Source organism: Malurus melanocephalus, unplaced genomic scaffold, assembly GCF_030028575.1.
Source record: "Malurus melanocephalus ecotype Western Australia unplaced genomic scaffold, MMel_1.1 scaffold_37, whole genome shotgun sequence".
NCBI classification, from domain to species: domain Eukaryota; kingdom Metazoa; phylum Chordata; class Aves; order Passeriformes; family Maluridae; genus Malurus; species Malurus melanocephalus.
The window spans coordinates 3164484-3185118 of record NW_026623269.1 but is presented as its reverse complement, the minus strand read 5'-3'; the positions used below and the strand labels follow the sequence as shown (position 1 = coordinate 3185118).

The 20635-nt window shown below is 40.4% G+C and overlaps 2 protein-coding genes across 2 annotated transcripts in view; both read left to right on the top strand.

The window, feature by feature from the left end:
* Nucleotides 1-11969, top strand: part of LOC130572556 (uncharacterized oxidoreductase ZK1290.5-like) — a 38945-nt gene extending 26976 nt beyond the window's left edge. Inside the window, exons 5-8 of the mRNA XM_057364303.1 lie at nt 3849-4031; nt 4562-4621; nt 6770-6871; nt 11698-11969. Coding sequence (XP_057220286.1) covers nt 3849-4031; nt 4562-4621; nt 6770-6865 — 339 coding nt within the window. The 3' untranslated portion in view covers nt 6866-6871; nt 11698-11969. The remainder of the gene's footprint in view (nt 1-3848; nt 4032-4561; nt 4622-6769; nt 6872-11697) is intronic.
* Nucleotides 11970-16044: 4075 nt separating this feature from the next.
* S1PR1 (sphingosine-1-phosphate receptor 1) lies at nt 16045-20146 on the top strand. The gene is made up of 2 exons (XM_057364296.1): nt 16045-16227; nt 17395-20146. The coding sequence occupies exon 2, from the start codon at nt 17527-17529 to the stop codon at nt 18664-18666; it is 1140 nt and encodes a 379-aa protein (XP_057220279.1). The 5' UTR covers nt 16045-16227; nt 17395-17526; the 3' UTR covers nt 18667-20146.
* Nucleotides 20147-20635: the final 489 nt, after the last annotated feature.

The following is a 20635-nucleotide window of genomic DNA, read 5'->3' as shown; positions in this document are numbered from 1 at the left end:
TCCTTCCTACAGCGTCAAAATTTTACCAGTCTTACTGCTTCAGTAGTGTCCATGGAGACAGCATGTTTCTTGGTGCTATTTGACTGAACTCTCTGAGGCTGAAAAAGAGGAGACAAAAAGTTGAGGTGGTGGTGATACTGAAGGGTGGGAGAGGAYCCCTACTAGTCATTTCTTTGAGGTCCTACGCAACATTGTTCTKAATGTAAAGCAAAAACCAACAATGAATTTCCCATACCACTGCAAAGTGCTCCACTTTGAACAGTTTTGTTAGACAATTATTTTCTATTTTTTTTAGAGTTATAGAAATCWTATAAGCCATACTTCAGGTTATCCTCAAAAGAATATTTATTCTGTTTCTTGCTTAGTGTTGTAGTGTTACTGAGTCTGATGGTGAAATTACGTAAGCAGCATCAAATGACTARTGAATTCCTAAAATCGTATTGGGACTGGAAATGCTGTACGGAGTTCTTATTTCACTGTTCACAATTTATAATACAGTTTTATTTGCACTATTTATGCATCAAATMGTGTACTCTCTTAATGGGCTTATTAAATACAAAACATTTGCAAATAGACATTGTATACAATGTCTAAATATTGAAGAAACAAGTGGAGGAAAATCACTTCCCTTTTAGAATTCAGGGTGTTCTTACAATTACAACAGTCCTTATGATRTTAAAATTGAAAGTTTTGCGGTTTTTTTCTGTGAAAAGGAGAAAATAGGAAAGCAAGAGAAGTAAGCAATATTCCTGTTTTACAAACCAAGTATTAAGTACTGCCTTTCTTCTCCAGTTCCTGGTATTGTCATRTCTTTTAAAGAAGTAGGAAAGGCCTGTATTTTCAAGAATATACTATTGCTAAGTTATTTATTAATAAGCCAGCACTTTTTAAAATTTCAGTATCTTGTTAAAAGTACTGGTAAACATTGTAAAATGATGGTACTTTGTTCTAGCATCATGTAGAGTGAAAATTGCAATCCAGAAGCTCCAGGTTTGTGTGCCAGAATTTGTAATTCACTTGGCAGTAGAAAGTTTGGATTTATGTTCTTTGAAGTCTCTCTAAAGGCTCATAGGCCTTTCACTCATTATGGGGAAAAAAAAATTTAGAAGCATTTAATAAGTATGTATGTTTCATTTACTAAGATGATGCACTGAAACCAAATATAAACTGTTCCTCCACGAATTCCATGTAGGAATGCTTGTCAATATTTTCCACTTGAAGAAGTGCAAATTGCTGTCTATAATGACCTCAGAGAAACTTTGTTACGTTGTTGATATTGCCAYTAATATTGAGCTCTGTTATGTTAATTTTTACAAGGTGAAAATGTATATGAGGAATTAGAAAACAAACCCTTTCTACATAAACTCGCCTGAACTGTTCCTCTGTAGAGAAAATATTTATAGCTTGTATTTCTGTTTCATAAACAGAAATAATTGTAAGGCTCAGCATTTCCATTGAGCAAATTACTGAATTCCAGATGTGCAGAAACTTTACCAGGTGAAAAGGACCCATAGAAGGGTGGAAAGAGTAAGGCCTCCGTGCACACATACATCTGAGGTGTGCATGTGTCAGGATTGTTATTAGGCTTAACTTTTCCCCATTTGCACTGAGTGTTGTGAAAAAACAGCACTTTGGTTGGATGTCCCCTGTGGCTGAGCAAGTAGCAGCTGTGTAATTCTGTAATGTGAGCTGCAAACTGTTCTGTTTAACAGATGCCAGTTTTTACACACAAATCAATCGAGGTAGAGTGCCAGAAAAGATCAAGATCTTCATCTACCATCATGTGACAGACAGACCTTGCCTGAGAAAGGTCTGGTGACGAAAATAGCAAGGGTGGGGCAAGGCAGGAAGTAAGAATTGTTATTTTGAGGGGAGGCAAATGTGACCGCTCACCTTGTGCCTCTTGTAGCTCAGGATCCTAGTCTTTGGCATTCAGATGCGCCTAGAACCTTCCCAATTGTTTTCATTTAAAAAAATTAAATTCAAAAGTGCTTACTTTATGCATTTGATTATTTTAGTAAAATATTTTCAAAGAAAAATGCTTGCTTCTACCAACACATAACTGCCCATGGCAAAATTTGATTCACAAAATTTGGGAGTKTATTGATTCAATGAAAGGCACAAGGTGGGAAGTAGTTGTTGCTGTGTATTCTGATTGTGAAGCAGGTAGGTGCTCTCTCAGCATACTGCTCTTGATTTAAACATTTCTGGTGTAACCTGGAACTGTGCTGCCTGGAATCTTACAAACCAGCAAGTAAATTCTGCTTGCAGTTATATTAGTAGTAAATGCTGAATAGGTTACATTACGCCATAGGGATACTGCAGATGTTTCAGCATTTGATCCTAAATACGTAATTCTTTATTTAATATTTTCTGAGCTACRTTATTTGCTGTATTTAGTGTAAAGAACATCTGCTAAAATTACTTACTACTCTCATAATAATTGAGTCATACACCCTGCTTGCTCTTTCRTAGTTTTGCGTAGATACAATTAGAATATTTTGTAGTCGGCTCAGGTGCAAACAAGTGAATAACTGTATGACCTAAGCRCTGGTCTTACACATATAAAACACGAAATACAAAGGGTACTCAAAGGTCAAGAAACATCAAAGGTTGAAGACATGGATGTCTGCTGCTTGAACCTTGTTCCCGAGTCCACCTAGTAATTTAGATCATAGCAGCTTTARGCTGACTCAGCCCAGCCTTCCAGGGGCACAGTTTTTTCTTAGCTCATGTTGAATGACTGCCAGCCTATTGTTCCTGACTATTGTTGTCTGAAAAGACAACATGTACTAAAGATGAGAAACAGGAARTGTTCATTTGTCCTCTTGTGGCAGAAGAAATTTTCCAGATTCCATGTGTTGAGGTAATTGTTCAGAAGAGTATTTTTCTTCAAAATGCGCAAGAGTTCGATCTCTGGAACAATGGTGATGACCAGTCACAAAAATACATCACATGATTATATATTTTGTATGAGAAAACACTACCCATTTTCATCTAAATGCAGAAGAATGTATGCTTCTTACAATGYATAAACTGTGAAATACTTATTTAAATAACTTGAAGAATATTACAGAGTTTCTCTTTTGGTTTTAGCTACATACCAGAATATGTCTCTCCTCTGAGATCATTACTGCCCAATAACTTCTTTTTCCTCTTGCTCCCAACAACTGTGTCTTTGTAGCTTGTTACTTTTCCTCTTTTAACTGGTTCTTGGCAATTTGTGATCTTCCTTTCAACAAAGGGTCTTCTTCACACTTCATTCCACAGCGTGATTGCTTCCCTGCCTAAGCTGATGGTGACACCACACACAAAATACAGGATTTGCCATGTGCAATCCATGCCAACAGCCTTTGCTTCCAAGGTCAGGTTCTCATCGTAAGCAAATTGTTCTGGTTGGTTGCTTGCAAACCCAGCCCCTGCTCAGCCCCCTCCCCTTGCCTGTGAAACTCAAAGATCATTAGAAAGAATCATTACTAAAGAAACAGGAAAGGACACAAATCTGGGGAAGAGAAGGTAGTCTCAAAGCACCAATTAAAATGACTTCCACTGTGCATTTGTATGTATTTCTCAAATGCAGAGTGGTAATGGAAGTCCAACTGCACCTTGCTTCTGAGGGAAACATAAAGTACACAGTTCACTGTTGTGCCAATTACTGGTAAAATACTTGTTGATTAATACCCTTCATGTGTCTTCTAARCCAAAACCTGACATCTACTTCCCAGAAGCAATGATTTCATGCATGTTGTGTTTTTAAAACGAGAAAAATTATTTYCCTTTATCAGTGGTGTTTGCTATGAAATGTCCTCTCAGGGTTTTTACTAAAGGTTTATTTCTGTTTGTCTAAGGTTGAATACCACCCTTTCCAAAGACCTCAGGAGCTGGTTGATTATTGTAGAAGCAGAGATATTGTTTTTGAAGGCTACTGTCCTTTAGCCAAAGGTGAAGCGCTCACTCATCCTACTATCATTCAGCTGGCAAAGAAGTATGGCAGAACTCCAGCACAGATTTGTATACGCTGGAGCATACAGGTAATGGAGGGTGGTAATAAAAGTGTGTCTCCTTTCTCAGGAAAAAAATGCAAATAGTTTGGGGTTTGTGCATCAAAGCAGAATWTATACAAAAAATATTCCTGCTTTCAGTAGGAAACTGTGTGAACTGACTGCTCTRCTGGAAATTTGTAATGTAGTACACAAATCATGCCAATATTTCAAATATTAATGATTTTAAATTACCTGATTGTGGAGAATAAGAGCCACCAATAAGCGATGTTTCAAAAGTAAACGTTACAAGTAGTATCCCTCATGATTCCATTTCTGTCACTTAACAGAAAGTACTAAGTACTGAAATAATGTATTAAGTTGATCTAAACCATAAAATGTATATTGGAAATCAACACATACATAACTGCAGTTGCAAGTCTCGTAGTGAAATGCCAGTGTCCCCCAGAAAATGAAAATAAAACTTTAGAAGACACGAGGAATTTCTTGAAATGTTTTGMAAACAGATAATTTTCTTCAAAACTGTAGATGTTAATGATGAGAAACATTATGCTTTTCAGAATGGGATTGTCACTATTCCAAAGTCAACAAAAGCAGAACGGATAGAGGAAAACTGCAAGGTAAGATTTGGCTATGCACTCAAGTCCGACTAACATCCAAGTAACAGTTTTTARTACTTTGGTTTGCCTTCCCATTTTCCTATACCAGTTTTATACTGGGGCAACTCAGTCAAAATTAGCAAATGATGGTACCATAAAATGACCACAGTGTAGGAAAAAAACACACTGTGTRTAAAGAAAAATCCATACAAGGCCTTTTGTAATTTATTTTAGTTCTTAATATTTCTATTTTTTACTTGTCTGGTTGTAGAGCATCCTAATGTGGTTATGGTTATGTTCTTTTTGTGATAGGCACATAGGTCAAATGGAAGGAGTTTGGATGCTATGCATAATAGTTTATGAAAGCATTAAAACTCACTTGGGGATAACTCTCCAGGATGGGGAACCTTCCAAGGAAATTGCAGTCCTGCCAGAGCTGACTCTTCCCCTACCTCCTTCCTTCTGCTCAATATGCAGAAAAGGTTCAGCATGAAGGGATGGTCAAAGAAAAGCGTGAATGAATGAGAATTGCCAGCATGATTCCTCCCACACACTYTTTTTTATTTCCTTTTCGTACAAAATAGTTCTAATTCATTACTTGATTTTTCTCTCTGATTCTCTAATCTGAGAGTGTTTTTTCTTAAGAGGAGGCAAAACCACAACAACTTATTGTTGCTTCCAAAAATATCATAGGGGTATGAACTGTTCGGCAAATCAGGAAGAAACTTTGCAAGAAGACAGGAAACTTCTGTCTGCTATTTTTATTCTTCTGTGTGTGTGTGTGTGTTGGTGTAAATCAATAACATGTAATGAGGATTTCTGCTGGTGGCCATGCTTATTTGTATAGCTCCTGCCTTGACTGTTTATTCTGACATACACACTGCCTTCTGTGGTACAAGCACAGCTACTTGTGGTACTATATTGGGAACCAGAACAGAGAGCACAACCAGTTTAAAAATCCTTCGTCCTTCCTTATACTTTTATTTTCCCCGATGATATTTTAAATCCAGATTAATTTTACTGTTTGCAGAGTTTCTTCTATGACACTATCAATTCATTTCACACAACTGAGGGAATATGTTGCATCCAAACTTATAAGACTTAAGATAGAGAGGGGAAGGAACTGGCACAATTACCAAGCATTGTTTATCACATCTCCCTTTTTTTTCTTCCCCTCATGCTGAGGGTGTGTTGACCTGAGTCTCTGCCACTTCTGGTCAAGTTAGTYCTCATTAAAGCCTCAGTATATAATACATAGTGTTTCTAGTTGTGACTGGTGCCTGGTTTAGGCTTAAAAGGCTTGAGAGAGCACAGAGATCTGACTACAAGGATTGTTCCAGGAGACAGTGGTTGCTGGATAACGCAGGATGGGAGGAGCTCATTTGGCTACAGTTCAGGCTCCACAGAATCTTTTTATTGAGCATGGAGGAGCTCAAAGACAACAAAAGCAACTTCCTGCTGATAATGTCTCGATAGGATACCTGCTAAGAGAGCACTGACACCATCATTCGCATTGCAGGTCTAACCACAGGAGAAGTCAGTGGCTGTAAGAACCTGTGTTTGAAGACAGGTGATTGTTTCCAAGTTTGAGTTAGTACTGAGGYACTGTATCACTCTGTGTATTTAGCTCACCTGTGAGAGCTCACCTTGTCAAAGTAGAATCATAGAAAAGATAGACRCAGCCTTTGGTTTGCTACCTTTGTGAATGTCCTGATCTTCTAATAATTCTCTTTGAAGTTCTGAGAAAGCAAACTGTAACACTCTAAACTGAACACTGGGATGTAAGTGAAATACTGAGCTCATTCTTCCAAAGAGATTGCTCTCAGGAAATTCCTATACCTCTATCAGTGACAATAGAGAGGGCTGTCAAAACCAGCTTTGATCCTACCCTTGTCTCCAACCCTTGCCTGAGGCCAGAGTGCTACAAAACCATCTTAACGTACTGTACAAATAAAAATGAGTCACTAAAGGAGCAAAGGACCCAGTGGAGCCTGTCAGCTTGATGGAGTATTTTTCTATGACAARATATAAGTCAAATTTTCTGAATGAAAAGGATATAAAATAGAGCCTCACATTTAAATGAATCTTGGTTAGTTAAATATTAGAATATATATCAGGTTGTTGATTCTCTCTGTGTCCATGATGTTAACTAAATATGCATTTCCTCAGGTGTTTGATTTTACAATAGCAGAAGATGATGTTGAAATTCTGAATGGAATGCATGATGGGAGACACGTTTCGTGGGATCCAAGTCATATTGTGTGAATCAAGGTTTGAGCCTTTTTCCTTTCTCGGGAATCAGTGAGTCTTGTACTTTAAATTCAGGGAAGGTTACAGTAAGAATGTAATTGTGATAGTAGTGTCTGCTAATAATGGTAAGTGATTTGAAATCCTTAACATTGACGGCATAAAAAATATTTTTGAGGGTAGCACTTTTGTACAACCCCCAAAGAGATCTTGTTTTTCCATCTCAAATGCTATTCCTTAGTTCATTGAAGTCCATGCAAAGACTCCTATTTATACCATGGACCCTGCACCAGGCCATTTAAGCAAAGCAYGTGAGGAGCTACTCCTTAAAATGTGGGGCAAAAATGCTCCCTGTTAGTGTACAACATAGATGTTAGGTATGAAATATTTTTTCAAGTACTTTGCTAGAGAGATACAATGTATGAAGAAGAAAAAGCTGGGTGAAAAAACATGTTAATGCCATTATCATAACAGTATTTTGTTGTACAATATTCTGCAGATCTCCACCAAAAATATAATCTCATTGTAATGCCTAATATCTGAGTGTCACCAAAAAAGGATTTATGCCTATCACAGTGTTAGTATGGCATTGACTCAGAGAGTTCTATGCCTTTTACTARTAACCTGTAGATAAAACAAAGTAGAAATCTTTCCAGACAAGTCCATGCACAAATAAGCTATTTGCAGGGCCAAGAGTTGAGCACCGAGCTCCAAGAGCTAAAGAGACATCTTTCWTATTACTTACTGGAAATGGGGGTGAGTTTGCTGTAGCTTTTGGTGAGAATTCGTTTAGCTTTCATTCTGGGTTTATTCAGGAAATCTCATGAAGAGACTGTACCATTCCTTAGATTTTCTTACAAAAGAGGTATATATAAAGAGATAAATATGGATMAATCTAGCTCACAGATCTGTTTTGAGAAATATGCCTGCAGAATCTGTTGGTTTAGTATTCAACTTCTAGTCGCAWTGGTTTGATATTTTAGGAGTTCCTGTGTCTAGAAAGGTATGGAAAATCTGATAATGATTTATATTGTGTGTGGACTTCCTGAGGCAGTTTTCCCGGTGCTGTTCTGCTTTAGTCATATCATGAAACAAAGCTCCTTAGCTCTTTATCAAGAAGTGACTTAGAGCAATCGTATATTCTAACATGCATTGTTTGTCCTCAAAGTGTAGAGCTTCTATACAGCTTGACTAAAATCTGCAGAAAAAATTACCTTTTGGATAACAGCTCCTCAGAACTACTGTCTCRTTTTTTTTTTCTGGTAAACTTTGCTGCAAGAATTTGTCTAGATTTGCCTCTAGAATAATTTTTATAAAAAACAAGACATTGTATGAAGTGCTGTTCACTAATATCTGCACAGTTCCAAGAAAGTCACACAATCTCCACTGCAAGGTTATTTTCTAGTTTCAAGCATGGCCTGAAGTCCAGGRGGCCTCAGTACCTGGGATGCCACTMTAGGTGTCTAAGAACAGCTCTGTACCTGGCTGTTGTCATGAGGGGTTGAATAGTTCCAAACAGAAAGGCTCATTTATAAAAATAAGGTAATTTTTAGGGTTTTTTAAAGCTTTTTCAGGAAAGTATGGCAATGACTAAGTGAAAGCTGGAAAAATTGTCCAGAAATAAACTTTTCTACCAGTGGCTATCTGCTRATAGCGCTTTTCAAAAGTCACTTTTTAGTGACTTTACCTTAACAATAGAAAAAAAAATCAAACTCTATTCTTGAGGGACTCCTTGCTTCCGAGTGTACCTGAACTCATAAAACAAGGACTMGAAGTGCATCATGTGCCTAATATTCCCTAAATATGGCTTTTGGCAGTGATGACTTTCTGAGAATTTACAAAACACATGTTCAAGTTTCATTTCTATTTCTCTGTAAAGATAGACATCACATCAACGTACTGCTTCCAACACAAATGGTGTGTCCAAGGAGCCAAATGTTTATGGAGATTAGCAAATCTAGCTCCAGTATTACCRTAACAGGGTCAGTTAGGATTAGCTGCGTGGCTAGAGGTCCCACACTGGTTAGTACCGTTCTGGATTTTTTGCACTTGATTCTGACTGATCACCTCTCTGTTCTGAGTTAGCTGGAATTAAACCAGATTTCCTTGCTAATGCCCCACACAGGGGATTTTGGTCTACTGTGAGAATGGCTTTGAATTCATTAATGTTTCAGTGTTCCTTCTTGTCAAAGAGATTTTACAATGTCTTTGGTGTCTACACCCGCTTTTGCAAGGAACACAAGCTACCATTTTCTCAGTCTAGGTTATGGTATCTAAGTAGGGCAATGAGTTATGAGAGGAATAATCATAAATAGTATTACTAAAAAAACATTCTTCTTAAGGAGTAGCTGTGGCCGGTTACAGTTTTCATCTGCTACTTTTCTAATTACATTCGGGCTGAATTGTTGGTTCAAGACTTTTTTCTCTGGTGGGGTTTTTTCATTATTATTTTGTAATCTTTCTTAGCACTTCCATTGCTGCCAATTAGTGGCTTTAGAACTACAGAAGAGTTTRMTTTWWGCWSWGCWWAAAKYAAAGYATAATTTGAGGCAGTATAAGCTTTTTACRTGCTGGGACTCAGCTGACCCGCGCTATCTTTCCCCCAGGTGTGATGAGCAGTTTTGCACATTGTGCCTCACTAATAGCCATTGTTTTCTGCCAGAAGCTATAGTTGCCTAAGACACTGAAAACCTGTTATCTCCTGTGGCCTTGGGATATATCACTGTAGCCTCTTCCTTTGAATGTGGTATTCACAACTTTTATCAGTGTTTGTTAATTCAGAATCATTGAGCAAGTCCTCTTTTACTTTTGATGAGGTTGCAGAAGGAAAGACRGACTCATTGGATTAATATTTTGTGCTTCTATCTACAACTACATTGGCATTACTCTCATGGTGACCATTTTCTTCTTAAGCAAAGGCTGCTGAAGAATAAGTCCACRTCACCTCATCTGAATGAAACTTTCTAAAGTTCTGCCAACAGTGATCAAAATATGACAACTAATAAGAAATTGGCAAGTGAACACTAGCGAGATTTAGGAGTAGCAGGGAGGAATGACGTTTGGTAATAGAAGCAGAACACAGAAGACCAAAAGGATATAAAAGTGTTGGACATACAATACCAGGAAGTTTATTTCCATTTTTTATTTGTTCTTTGGTCAGTTAGCCTGGAGGTGGTCATTTTTTAAAGATTTTATTTTGTTTTTAACTCAGAATTTATCCCTCAAGTGAATTCTTGAAATTATATGCATATTCTTCCCCAGGGCTGAAATTCCTCTTCTTGTTCTTATTTCTGTAAGATAAACTTCACCTAGAYAGAAAACTTTTTTGCCTTTCTAGAATGACCCTTTTTAAAGTACAGCAATGCATCAAATTCGTCTGAGTAACCCATCTTCTTGCCAGTAGGATCAGGGAATACGCCACAAAACTGAAGGCACTTTTTCTTCCCTATCATTATGTCATTTATGGTMGTGACTGATTGGGGCACTCCTTTTCAGTTGAGATAAACCATTACTTAAAATAAGATGCAATTTATCAGTGCTATCTGCCTAAGTGCAGTCAGCTGCCTTTGCGGGAGCTCTGTGACTCCTAATGGAAGGAAACCCTCTTGAAMCAAATAAGGAAAAGAAAAATATAAACTAAAAGTTAGTGGAAAGGGTGAGGCCATTTTCTGTGCAGCCAAGTAGCTTCCTGCCTGACTCTGAGTAGCTCCCTCTCTTGTTTTTTTGTTTTTTTTTGCTTCTTTCTGGTTTTCATCTCTTATATTACGGGAGATGAAGGCACCTAAGAATGTTTCACTGGAAAATAATGGAAATGGATTTTTAAAGTGTGTATTCAGGAATTGATTTTAATCAGGCTGCAGAAACGTTTCTATGACACCTGTCTCCCCAATATGACTTCCAAGGCATTATTTTTTGACTACATATGTAAAAAGGAAGCTGAAATACCAGTAAGTTGACAAATTTACTAGGCCAAGTCAGCTTGATAATATTCACACCTTTTTTTTTTTTGCAATGTGGTTAAGCCATGCTTTTGAAAATGGGAGTAAAGGTGGTGTAGCTCTTGTTGCTGCTGATTGAATCCAAGGCAGTTAATTCTTTCCACATTGCTGCACCTTTCCAAAGCTTTGAAGCTTACTTTTCACTATTGTGTATTGGGTAAAAACAATAGATAAGCCAACCTTCTGATAACTTTTTGTGTTACTATACCTATTTTTTTTTAACTTTTTGCAGCTTCCAATAAGGTATCTACACACTTGAAAGAAARTGTTGAGTATTTGCACAGTGTTTCCCAGTGTTGTAACATGGGTATCACTCTGYAAGGCACTGTAGGTGTGGCCAAAGCTGTGGGATGTGCTTCTCAAAGGAGCAGGGCACTGACGGATTGTAGCAGATCTCAATCCCTGTGCCCAAGAGGAATGTTTGTGATGGTAATAGTGGCTTGGCCGGCCAGTGCCCTTTGAGAAGCATTCTATGGTTGAACTACKAATAGCAAGTTCAGGAGTATATTAGCATTTTCACCATCCTGTTAATGATTGATCCATATACAATGATGTCCATGCAAACTATTGCATGTCACTTTTTGAGCTACTTCACTTGTTTCCCTTCATACTTGAGCTTCTCATAATATTATATGCAGCTTAGTGATTTAAAAATAAAGTAGAGATTGTCCCAAAAATTAATATAATAAACTTTTTACAATTGCCTTTTAAAACAAAAAAAGGGCATTTAATTAACATTATTTATCAATATCAAAAACTTAAAACCAGACCAATTAAGTTATATAATACTAATACTGAATGTGTGCTTTAGTCTTTGCAATGTTCTCATGTTGTTCTTTTTCTCCAAACCAGGTTTTTGATTCTAATCTGAGGAAAGAAGATGTAGAATTTCTGAACACTATGAATATAAACAGAAAATTAGTTCATCTAACCTATTCACTGTGGAAAGAATAATTTAAAACCAGATCATGCAAAACTGGAAAAGTCATGCAACTGAAACATTAATTAATTTTAAACTGAACAATAAATCTAAATTGTTCTCTTTAGGTATCTCAGTGTCACTCAAGAATCAATATAAATGGTTTGTATTTACTCTTATGTTGACAAATTAATAAAATAATTTAATATACTGATTGTAGCCTTTTTACAGAACCAGAAATACTTTCAATGTCTTCTCTGCTCTCTTGGAACTTTCTGGTATGGTCTCCCAGTATGGAGAGACTGCATGTACTGCCTGCATGTACTTCATTTAAATGTCATTTGAACCAATTTGAAYAATTAGTTGGGGTTATCTTTTCCTTACAGATTTTGAAAAGTATTTGTTATTTGAAGGCACACACAGGAGCATGCTACAATGCGTATAAATCTGGACAAATTATTCAAAATATGGAATATTCATTCAGGGATTGTGGCAGAAATATAAATCTAACTTTTATATTTTTTCTAGTCATGAGAATTTTGGGGGATTCTTCCGGCCAGTCTTGATATTTTCTCGATGAGCAAACCTGCACTCTGGTACTATTTCATGGATTTCCTGTCATGACCCAGCACTTCAGAGAGGAATGTTTCCCTTTGTGACATCAGAATGAATAAAAATAGTTTTTGCTTATATGGAAAAAAGACTTTTGAAAGTGCAAAAGAGTTACCTGTTGCAGAAAAATCCTTTGCTAATCTGTCTTGCAGGGATTGTCACTGTCTTTTCAAGATGGATAGTGTTCAGACATTCCTCTGATGCAGTTGTGAGTTGTCCAGCAGCACTGGGAGAGTTTGATCTGGTGGTGTCAGAGGCCATCAGTCTTTTGGTATGCAGGCATTGGGTGGACCCCGGCTTGCAGCTTCTTTTCTGACAAGATCAAAGCATTTACCTGTAAGGAAATGGCTCTGTGACTAGCCAGGTTTCTGCAATCCCCACCACACTGAGTTCTCGCTGGAAGTTCCACAAGGACTTTGGTTGTCACATGCAGTCAGTATTATTTTGTTGTTGTTGGCATTCCCTAAAACGTGACTTTCTGCTCATTCTAAAAATTACCTAAGAGTATATAGATACTCAGGATCCCTGTAAAAAATGCATCTGCCTCTTTAGGCTAGTAGACATGTTGCAGAACATTTTTTTCAACCAGTTTACCCAGGTGGAGCATCTGTTAAATGTCAGTTCGGTGTCCTGATGTGTGCAGCCCTCCTGCTAGCATTTGACCAAGACCTGCATTCTGGTTATTTCTGAAACGCATGAGTAACACTGTGTTGTTGTTTCTCATTATTCTGACCGTAGGCAGTTCCAGAGTCGAGTTCTCAAAGGAGCTGTATATACWCTGGATTTCTGTAGTAGAAGTGCAAGCTTCCTTATCAGTGGACCAGGCAGTTGGAGAGGTACTGAGAAAAAGAGTTCTCATTCTGTTGGTGGCTTGTTCTCTTGTGAGGCTGGAGTATAACCCTGCTGTAAACCTCCCCCCCTCCCCCCCCAAGTAAGCACCAGCAACTAAAGTTTTGGTAGAGTTGACAGGACCAACCTGACATTACCTGTGTTTGTGTTTCAGCCCTTGTAAGCAGGTTAGAACCTGTATAGTTGAGCCATGTTAACCTATCTTCTCTGAGGTTTTAGACAGCCTTCAGTGCAAATACAGCTGATCTGGCTTCATTTGCTTGTGAAGAGCTGWATTTTAGTTTCCTTTCTGCTGAGATGTCAGGAAGGCTGCGTGGCCATCTAAGTTTAATGATGCTTTTTGTGATACAAATACCCAACTTTTTGGAGTGGAACTGAAACTGCCTGCATATTTTGCCCAATTCTGCATCTGGATTGGGGCAACTCCTTCTATGAGTACARGCTGAGAGAGGCAGAGATGAAGAAGGACTTGGGGATGCTGGTGGATGAGAGGCTGGACATGACCTGGCAATGTAAGCTTGTAGCCCAGAAAGCCAGTTACATTCTGGGCTGCACCACAAGCAGTGTGGGCAGCAGGTCAAGGGACAGGATTCTGCCCCTCTGCTCTGCTCTGCTCTGCTCTGCTCTGCTCTGCTCTGCTCTGCTCTGGTGAGACCCCACTTGCAGTGCTGTGTCCAGCTCTGGGGTTCTCAGCACAGAAAGGACATTGACCTGTTAGAGCATGACCAGAGGAGGGACACAAATAATGGTTACAGGGCTGGAGCTCCTCTCTTCTGAGGAAAGACTGAGACAGTTGGCTTTGTTCAGCCTGGAGAAGACTGGGGTTACTTTATTGTGGCACTTCAGTATCTACAGGGGGTCCTACAGAAAAGCTGGAGAGGAAGTTTTTACAAGAGCGTCGTTGTACAAGAGGATGAGAGAATGGCTTCAAACGGAGAGAGTAGCTTTAGTTTAGATATTGGTAAGAATTTCTTTGCTATRARGATGGTGAGGCCCTGGAACAGGTTGCCCAAGAAAGAGTGGTGGTCCTATCCCTGGAAGTTCAAGGCTAGATTGGATGGGCTTTGAACATCCTGGCCTAGTGAAAGGTGYCSCTGYTCATGGCAGCAGAGTAGCAGCTGGGTGATCTTTAAGGTCCCTTCCAACCCAAACCATTCTATGGTTCTGTGACTTTACACAGCCTCTGACAATTAATTTGTTAGATGTCACGTCTTTTGAGTTGGTGTCCTCTCAGCTGGTAACCAATAGCCTGAACATGAAAGCTTGCACATCTGACTCATGAAATCCTGAGTCATTCTATCCTTTAATTAAAGCATGTTCCTTTAATATATTCCTCTTACTTAAAACTATGTGAGAAATATTTCCTAGAGGAAAATGCCTAATGAATGCACTTTTATTTAGTATTTTATACATATTAGATAAATAAGGGGGAAAGCTTTAAATATCTAGGGTATGTCAGGCAGTTGCAGGGGATGCATATGTCAACCTCAAGCATGATTTATCTTGTGTGCCTTTTTTGACAGTTGTGACTTAACGGCTGTATTTTCCTCCAGGCTCTCAGGAGGCTAAATATCTTTTCAAGTTTCTAGCTTTGTGGTGGAAGAGTAAATGTTGTTTGGCAGTGTAATTTATCTGAGTCATTCTGGGAGAGGCGTGGAGCAATTGAAGCRTGACTATTGGCATAAATAAGAGAGGGACCCTCTTCCTCAGGGTAGAGTACTCATACTGTCTTTCAGAGGAAAGCTGCTTCCCCGTAACAACTGCTACTGCTAATTGACAGGCACGATGCTATACACTGAAAGACCTAATATATTGAGCTCTGGCCTATTGTGATATTCTTTTGCATTTCACTTTGGAGTTAACAAGAGCAGAGGAAGGAAGGAAGAGGAAAATTTCTGCAGTAAATGCAACAGTAGAATACCACAAGAGCTGGCATTCCACATACACCAAAGGTGGTTTTTCTTTTAAAAGTTAGAAGGGAGAAAGAATTGYAAAAACTAAATTCCCTTCTGTCTTTGTCTTTATGTAACACAGTGGTAACATTGTTAAGTAGTTGCCATTGCCAATTTTGTTTCTAAAAAAATGCATTTAGAACTTCTTCATACTTTCAAACATGTAGGTATTTTATAGCATCSTCGGAACATGCAGAGGTTGGATTTGGATTGGTTGGTTGGGTTTTTGGCACGTGGAAACACCAACACCTGGTGTTGTTTGACAGTGGCAGGATCTGAGTTTATCCCTYATAGGTCAGTTCTTGCTTCTGCTCTGCCAGCGTGCAGCCTGGTACCACTGTCGCCCCATCGGCTGCTGCCTGCCCGGGAGGAGCCGCTCCTGAGTCACTCTACAGGCCACGAGTGCGGCTGGCAGCCACCGGGCCTGCCAGGGCAAAAACACACCTGGCTGTAGTGAGAAAATGGGAGCTTCTTAAACATGACTTACACGGTCCTCTAAGAGGGAGAACGTTGGTAGCCTCCGGGTTACTGCCTTTGGCTATAGCCTTTCTGTGCTACTCRTGGAGGGCAAGAAAGGCGGGCGGGCGGCAACTGCCCCCGGCATCCCACGAGACGCAGGGGCCGTGCTGGGAGCCGGCCGGGCCGTGCCAACACCTCCTTCCCGGGAATGCCGGGTGCGCCCGGTAGCGGGAGGTGGCGTCTGCCAGGCCAGGAGCCGGCAGGGCGAGGGGGTCCCGCGGGGAAGTTCTTCGCCTGACGCCCTCCGGTGCGGCCCCCCGGGCTCCGACAGCTCGGCTCAGCAGCGCCCGCGGCTGCTCACGCCCCGGCGGGCGGGGCAGGGCCGGGGCGGCGGGCGGGGGTGTCCCGCCRGCGCTGGCTGGGCCGGGCTAGGCGRGCGTTTGGGAGGAGRTACAGGGAATCGGAAACGGGGTGGAGAGCTGCACCAGAAACATTAAAACCATCGAGCCCCCCAACCCGCCCACCGGAGTTGCTCCGCGGGCACGCAAGATGTGCAGGGCCGGTGTGGGCTCCGCGCCGCGCTTGAGCGAGGTAAGGCTCGGGGAACCGCGGCGGCGCAGCCCCCGCACCGCGGGGCCGCCTCGAGTCCCAGCGCCGGGTTTGTCTCTCGACGCGACCCCCGGAGTCCCGAAACAAAAAGGAAGGGGTGAGGAGGAGGCTGCCCGGACCCTGGTGTGCCCGGCTGGCCGCCGCCGGACGGCAGCCACCCGCGCTCCAGGCTGGAATGGAGCAGGACTGGTCCGGCTTGGAACTCGGGGAGCCCCGGCATGGAGCAGGGAGCTGAGCCCACTGGTCTCGAACCTCCTCCTTTGCCCCGCTTAGGCTGTAATTTAAYAAGTCTGCTTGTTCTTTCCTTGCATGATATCATGGGTTTAATTCTTTTTAAATGTCCACTACAAAACCTTTATATGTWAAGGGAGTTTCCTCTATATGTGTATTCCTTAATTATGCCCCTTTCAAAAGCTTGCAATACTAGTTATTTAAATGCAAGAGAGTTTTTTGACATTCTTTGTTTCAGACCCATGGAATGGGCTTGCTCTCTGGCTTAATTACATATTTTTCTTGCTTTTCTAAACTTTTTACTTGTGGGTTTTGTGAAGCATGTTCTTACTTGTATTTAGCAAGGGCACCCCTTACCTGTTTACGGCTTTGTGATGATCTCTTGTTTGTATATCTACCAGTGAATTTACCACTGTTCGAGATGGGATCAGTAAATTGCATAACTAACCCCTTCCAAGGCATATTCAGACTTCATTAGTGCAGGAGGATATGGGTCTCCTGTCAAGTAATTTCTGTGCGGACTTTCATACATTTGGAGTTAAATTAGATCAAGCAAGCCCTTTCCATTTCTTAATCTCTGCTGTTGTATTTCCCGCTAAAGAAAAAAGACTAGAACTTACTGCTGGGGAGCTTTGAGACCTTTTGTGTTGGAAGAAGTTGAGTAATGCAGTCCTTGCTGACTCCAGCTTCAGCTCTGTGCAACAGAACATTTTTGAAAAGCTTATTAGCTTTACCTATTGAATACTCTTAACCATCTTTTAAGTGTATTTTACCAGCTGAATGAAACTGATTCATGTGTGAGTACATTTACGACTCTGATGCACAATCATACCAGCAGATTATCTTAAACCCTTTATCATTTGCTGCATTGTTTGCCTTCCCTCTTCTAACTCTGGGTTTTGTGCCTCTTGTTCCCAGGGCTGCAGTTTCTGAGGCTGTGCAGCAGTGCCAGGCAGACTGCGGGGCCAAGGAGCTGCGGGGCAGCCACTGGGTTTGTGGTTGGCGTCACCGTCCGGTGGCCGCTGGGGGAGCAGTCCCCAGCCAGGCACCATGAACTCCGACACCACTGCCCTACACAAGGTCKCCAGCAGCCCCACCAACACTGATGTCAACTATGTCATCAAAGAGCATTATAATTACACGGGAAAGCTAAATGAGAGTGTGGAAAGTGGAATTAAAGTGACATCGGTGGTTTTTATCATCATTTGCTGCTTTATAATCTTAGAGAACATTTTTGTCTTGCTTACCATCTGGAAAACCAAGAAGTTTCACAGACCCATGTACTATTTCATTGGGAACTTGGCTCTTTCAGACTTACTGGCTGGTGTGGCTTACACTGCCAACCTCCTRCTGTCTGGACACAAAACCTATAGCCTCACCCCCAACCAGTGGTTTGTAAGAGAAGGCAGCATGTTTGTTGCCTTGTCAGCTTCTGTGTTCAGCTTGTTGGCCATTGCCATTGAGAGATACATCACCATGCTGAAGATGAAACTCCACAATGGCAGCAACAGCTTCCGCTCCTTCTTGCTGATCAGTGCGTGCTGGGTCATCTCYGCGATCCTCGGGGGACTCCCGATCATGGGCTGGAACTGCAAGGACCTCTTGTCCAACTGCTCCACCGTGCTGCCTCTCTACCACAAGCACTATATTCTCTTTTGCACAACCGTTTTCACTGGCCTTTTGCTATCTATTGTGGTCCTCTATTGCAGGATCTACTCCATGGTGAGGACTAGGAGCCGCAGGCTGACATTTCGGAAAAACATTACCAAAGCTACTAGGAGCTCAGAAAAGTCACTGGCCTTGCTCAAGACAGTGATCATAGTTCTGAGTGTCTTCATTGCCTGCTGGGCTCCTCTGTTCATCTTGCTTTTACTGGATGTGGGGTGTAAAGTGAAGACCTGCCCAATCCTCTATAAAGCAGAGTATTTCTTAGTACTGGCCGTGCTCAATTCAGCCACGAACCCTATCATCTACACCTTGACAAACAAAGAAATGAGGAGGGCTTTCATCAAGATTCTGTGCTGCTGCAAGTGTCCCCCAGCAGATTCTGGGACCAAATTCAAAAGGCCAATCATTGGGGGGATGGARTTCAGCCGGAGTAAGTCTGACAACTCCTCACATCCACAGAAGGAGGACGGTGACCATCCTGAAACCATCATGTCTTCAGGCAATGTTACCTCATCTTCTTAGGAATAACCATGGGGGTGTATTTCAGAGCCTTCCTCTGAAATCAGGGAGCTGGGACGCCTCCTGCTCACAGCAGCAGCGTTGGGCTGAGTGAGCAAGTAGCATTAGTTCTAATAAGGCAAAYGGTGCACTTGCGAGGCTGGAGTTCAAGAAATGGGACAGACTGTTCTGGCTTGAAAATCTTTTTCCCTGGAGCATGTTTTGTCTTTGCACTGAGGCAGCTCAGGATTGTCAGGCGCATTCATATCCTGAAATCTCCTTAGTAACTCTGAAAGACTGATGCCTTGGTGAAATGATGCCTGGTGTGTGTGAGAGAAAGAGAGAGGGGGAGGAGAGAAAGGGAGAATGAATCTTTTTTTTTTTCCCCATGAGAAGAATGTGAAGTTTTTTCTCTTCACAGCAAACCACTGACACAAAGATCTTTCTGTACTGAATTTAGTAGTGGCTCTGGTATCATTGCTTAGAAGTRTTTGTTTAGCACATAACACGGAAAGAGATCACACAAATATAACTTAGACCACATACAACCATGATTGGCATAATTTTGCAGAGACTTTAGTTAAGTCATAAAGTTTTTTTTTGCAGAGTCCAAAGCTCTTGGCGTTTTACTTAGCAAGATCATAGCTGTGAATTTTTGCTGTCAGTCTGTATTACATTTGAAGACCATGAGCTAGATTCTGCAGTTAACTTTCACCTGTACAATTCTATTGACTGCATCAGATTTGATGGAGTAGCTTGGAACAGCATTTGGCCCCATATATTGACTGCCTTTTTATTCTATAGCATTAAGTAAAATGCATTATCATGAAAAATGCAAGGTAGAACTAAACATCATTTCTCTTCAAGATGACTGAAAGTCTACATAATAGTAAAAAATACTATTGACAACAGCAGGACTTTTGTCTAAGTAAGAAGAGCTAAAAACTGRAGGGATATTTCAGTGTCAGGTTCAAAGCCTTTCCAAAAGTAAGGATCAGTTGGAAAATCAGAAAAGATTATGTCAGGTTTCTAAAAAAACAAAAAGAAAGTTGAAGTGAAATGACTATAGATAAATGCACTTCCATAACAAAATGCAATACATTTTGGCACATTTTATTAATGTTTATAATTTCAGCAAAGATGTCTGTATTTTATCATGGAAGAAGTACCTGTCATTAAATTGAATGTATTTGTTTTACAGCATCATTTTTACTTCTCTATTTTTCTAACCTGTGCTAATGGGGTTGAATGTGTACAATGTAAATAAGATGCAGGAATCTTCATGCGCCTAGAGTATTACTATAACAAAAGTGGTATATCTGGGATAGCTGAGAGCAATTGACTGATCTACAGTCATCAGCAACTCCTAGGAGTTGTATTTTGTAAAGAAAATGTATTGCCTTTGTAGTAAAATTTCCAGTGCAATTAAACTGTTGGGKTTTTTTTTGGTTTAAAAAATAGTATTTAAAATGTTTCTGACTTTTATTGTTCAATTTGCACATAGCTTTATTGACTTCTAAACATTAATAAACTGATTTTTTAAATGATTCTATTATCAGAATTCTAGTAGTTTCGTACTGTTGTGATGGTTYCATGCCAGGTGTGGTTTCCTGTTGACAGAAGTCACTGAAAGAATTCCTTGATTTTAGTGCACGCTGGGATTAGGTCAATTCTGTGGGAACGTAACATGTATAATGAATTTTAAACTAGAACTTTTTCATCAGCATGTGCTGTGTGGCTGAAATGCCACTAGAAGAATCTCTGTAGTAGCAATCTTTCTCTGACAGCCAATGAAGTCCAAACAGAAGGAAAACCAGATGCCTGCCAGTTTTACCACGACTACCTAGAGCAGAAAAGTGAATTATTTCACTTGTATCACCAATATAATTTGTAAATTTAATTCTTAGCTTATCGCAGACATCAAAGAAGTTTATAARACACAGAATTATGGCCTCAACTATGCAAATGCTGTGGCTCCATTGGGTCCATCGGC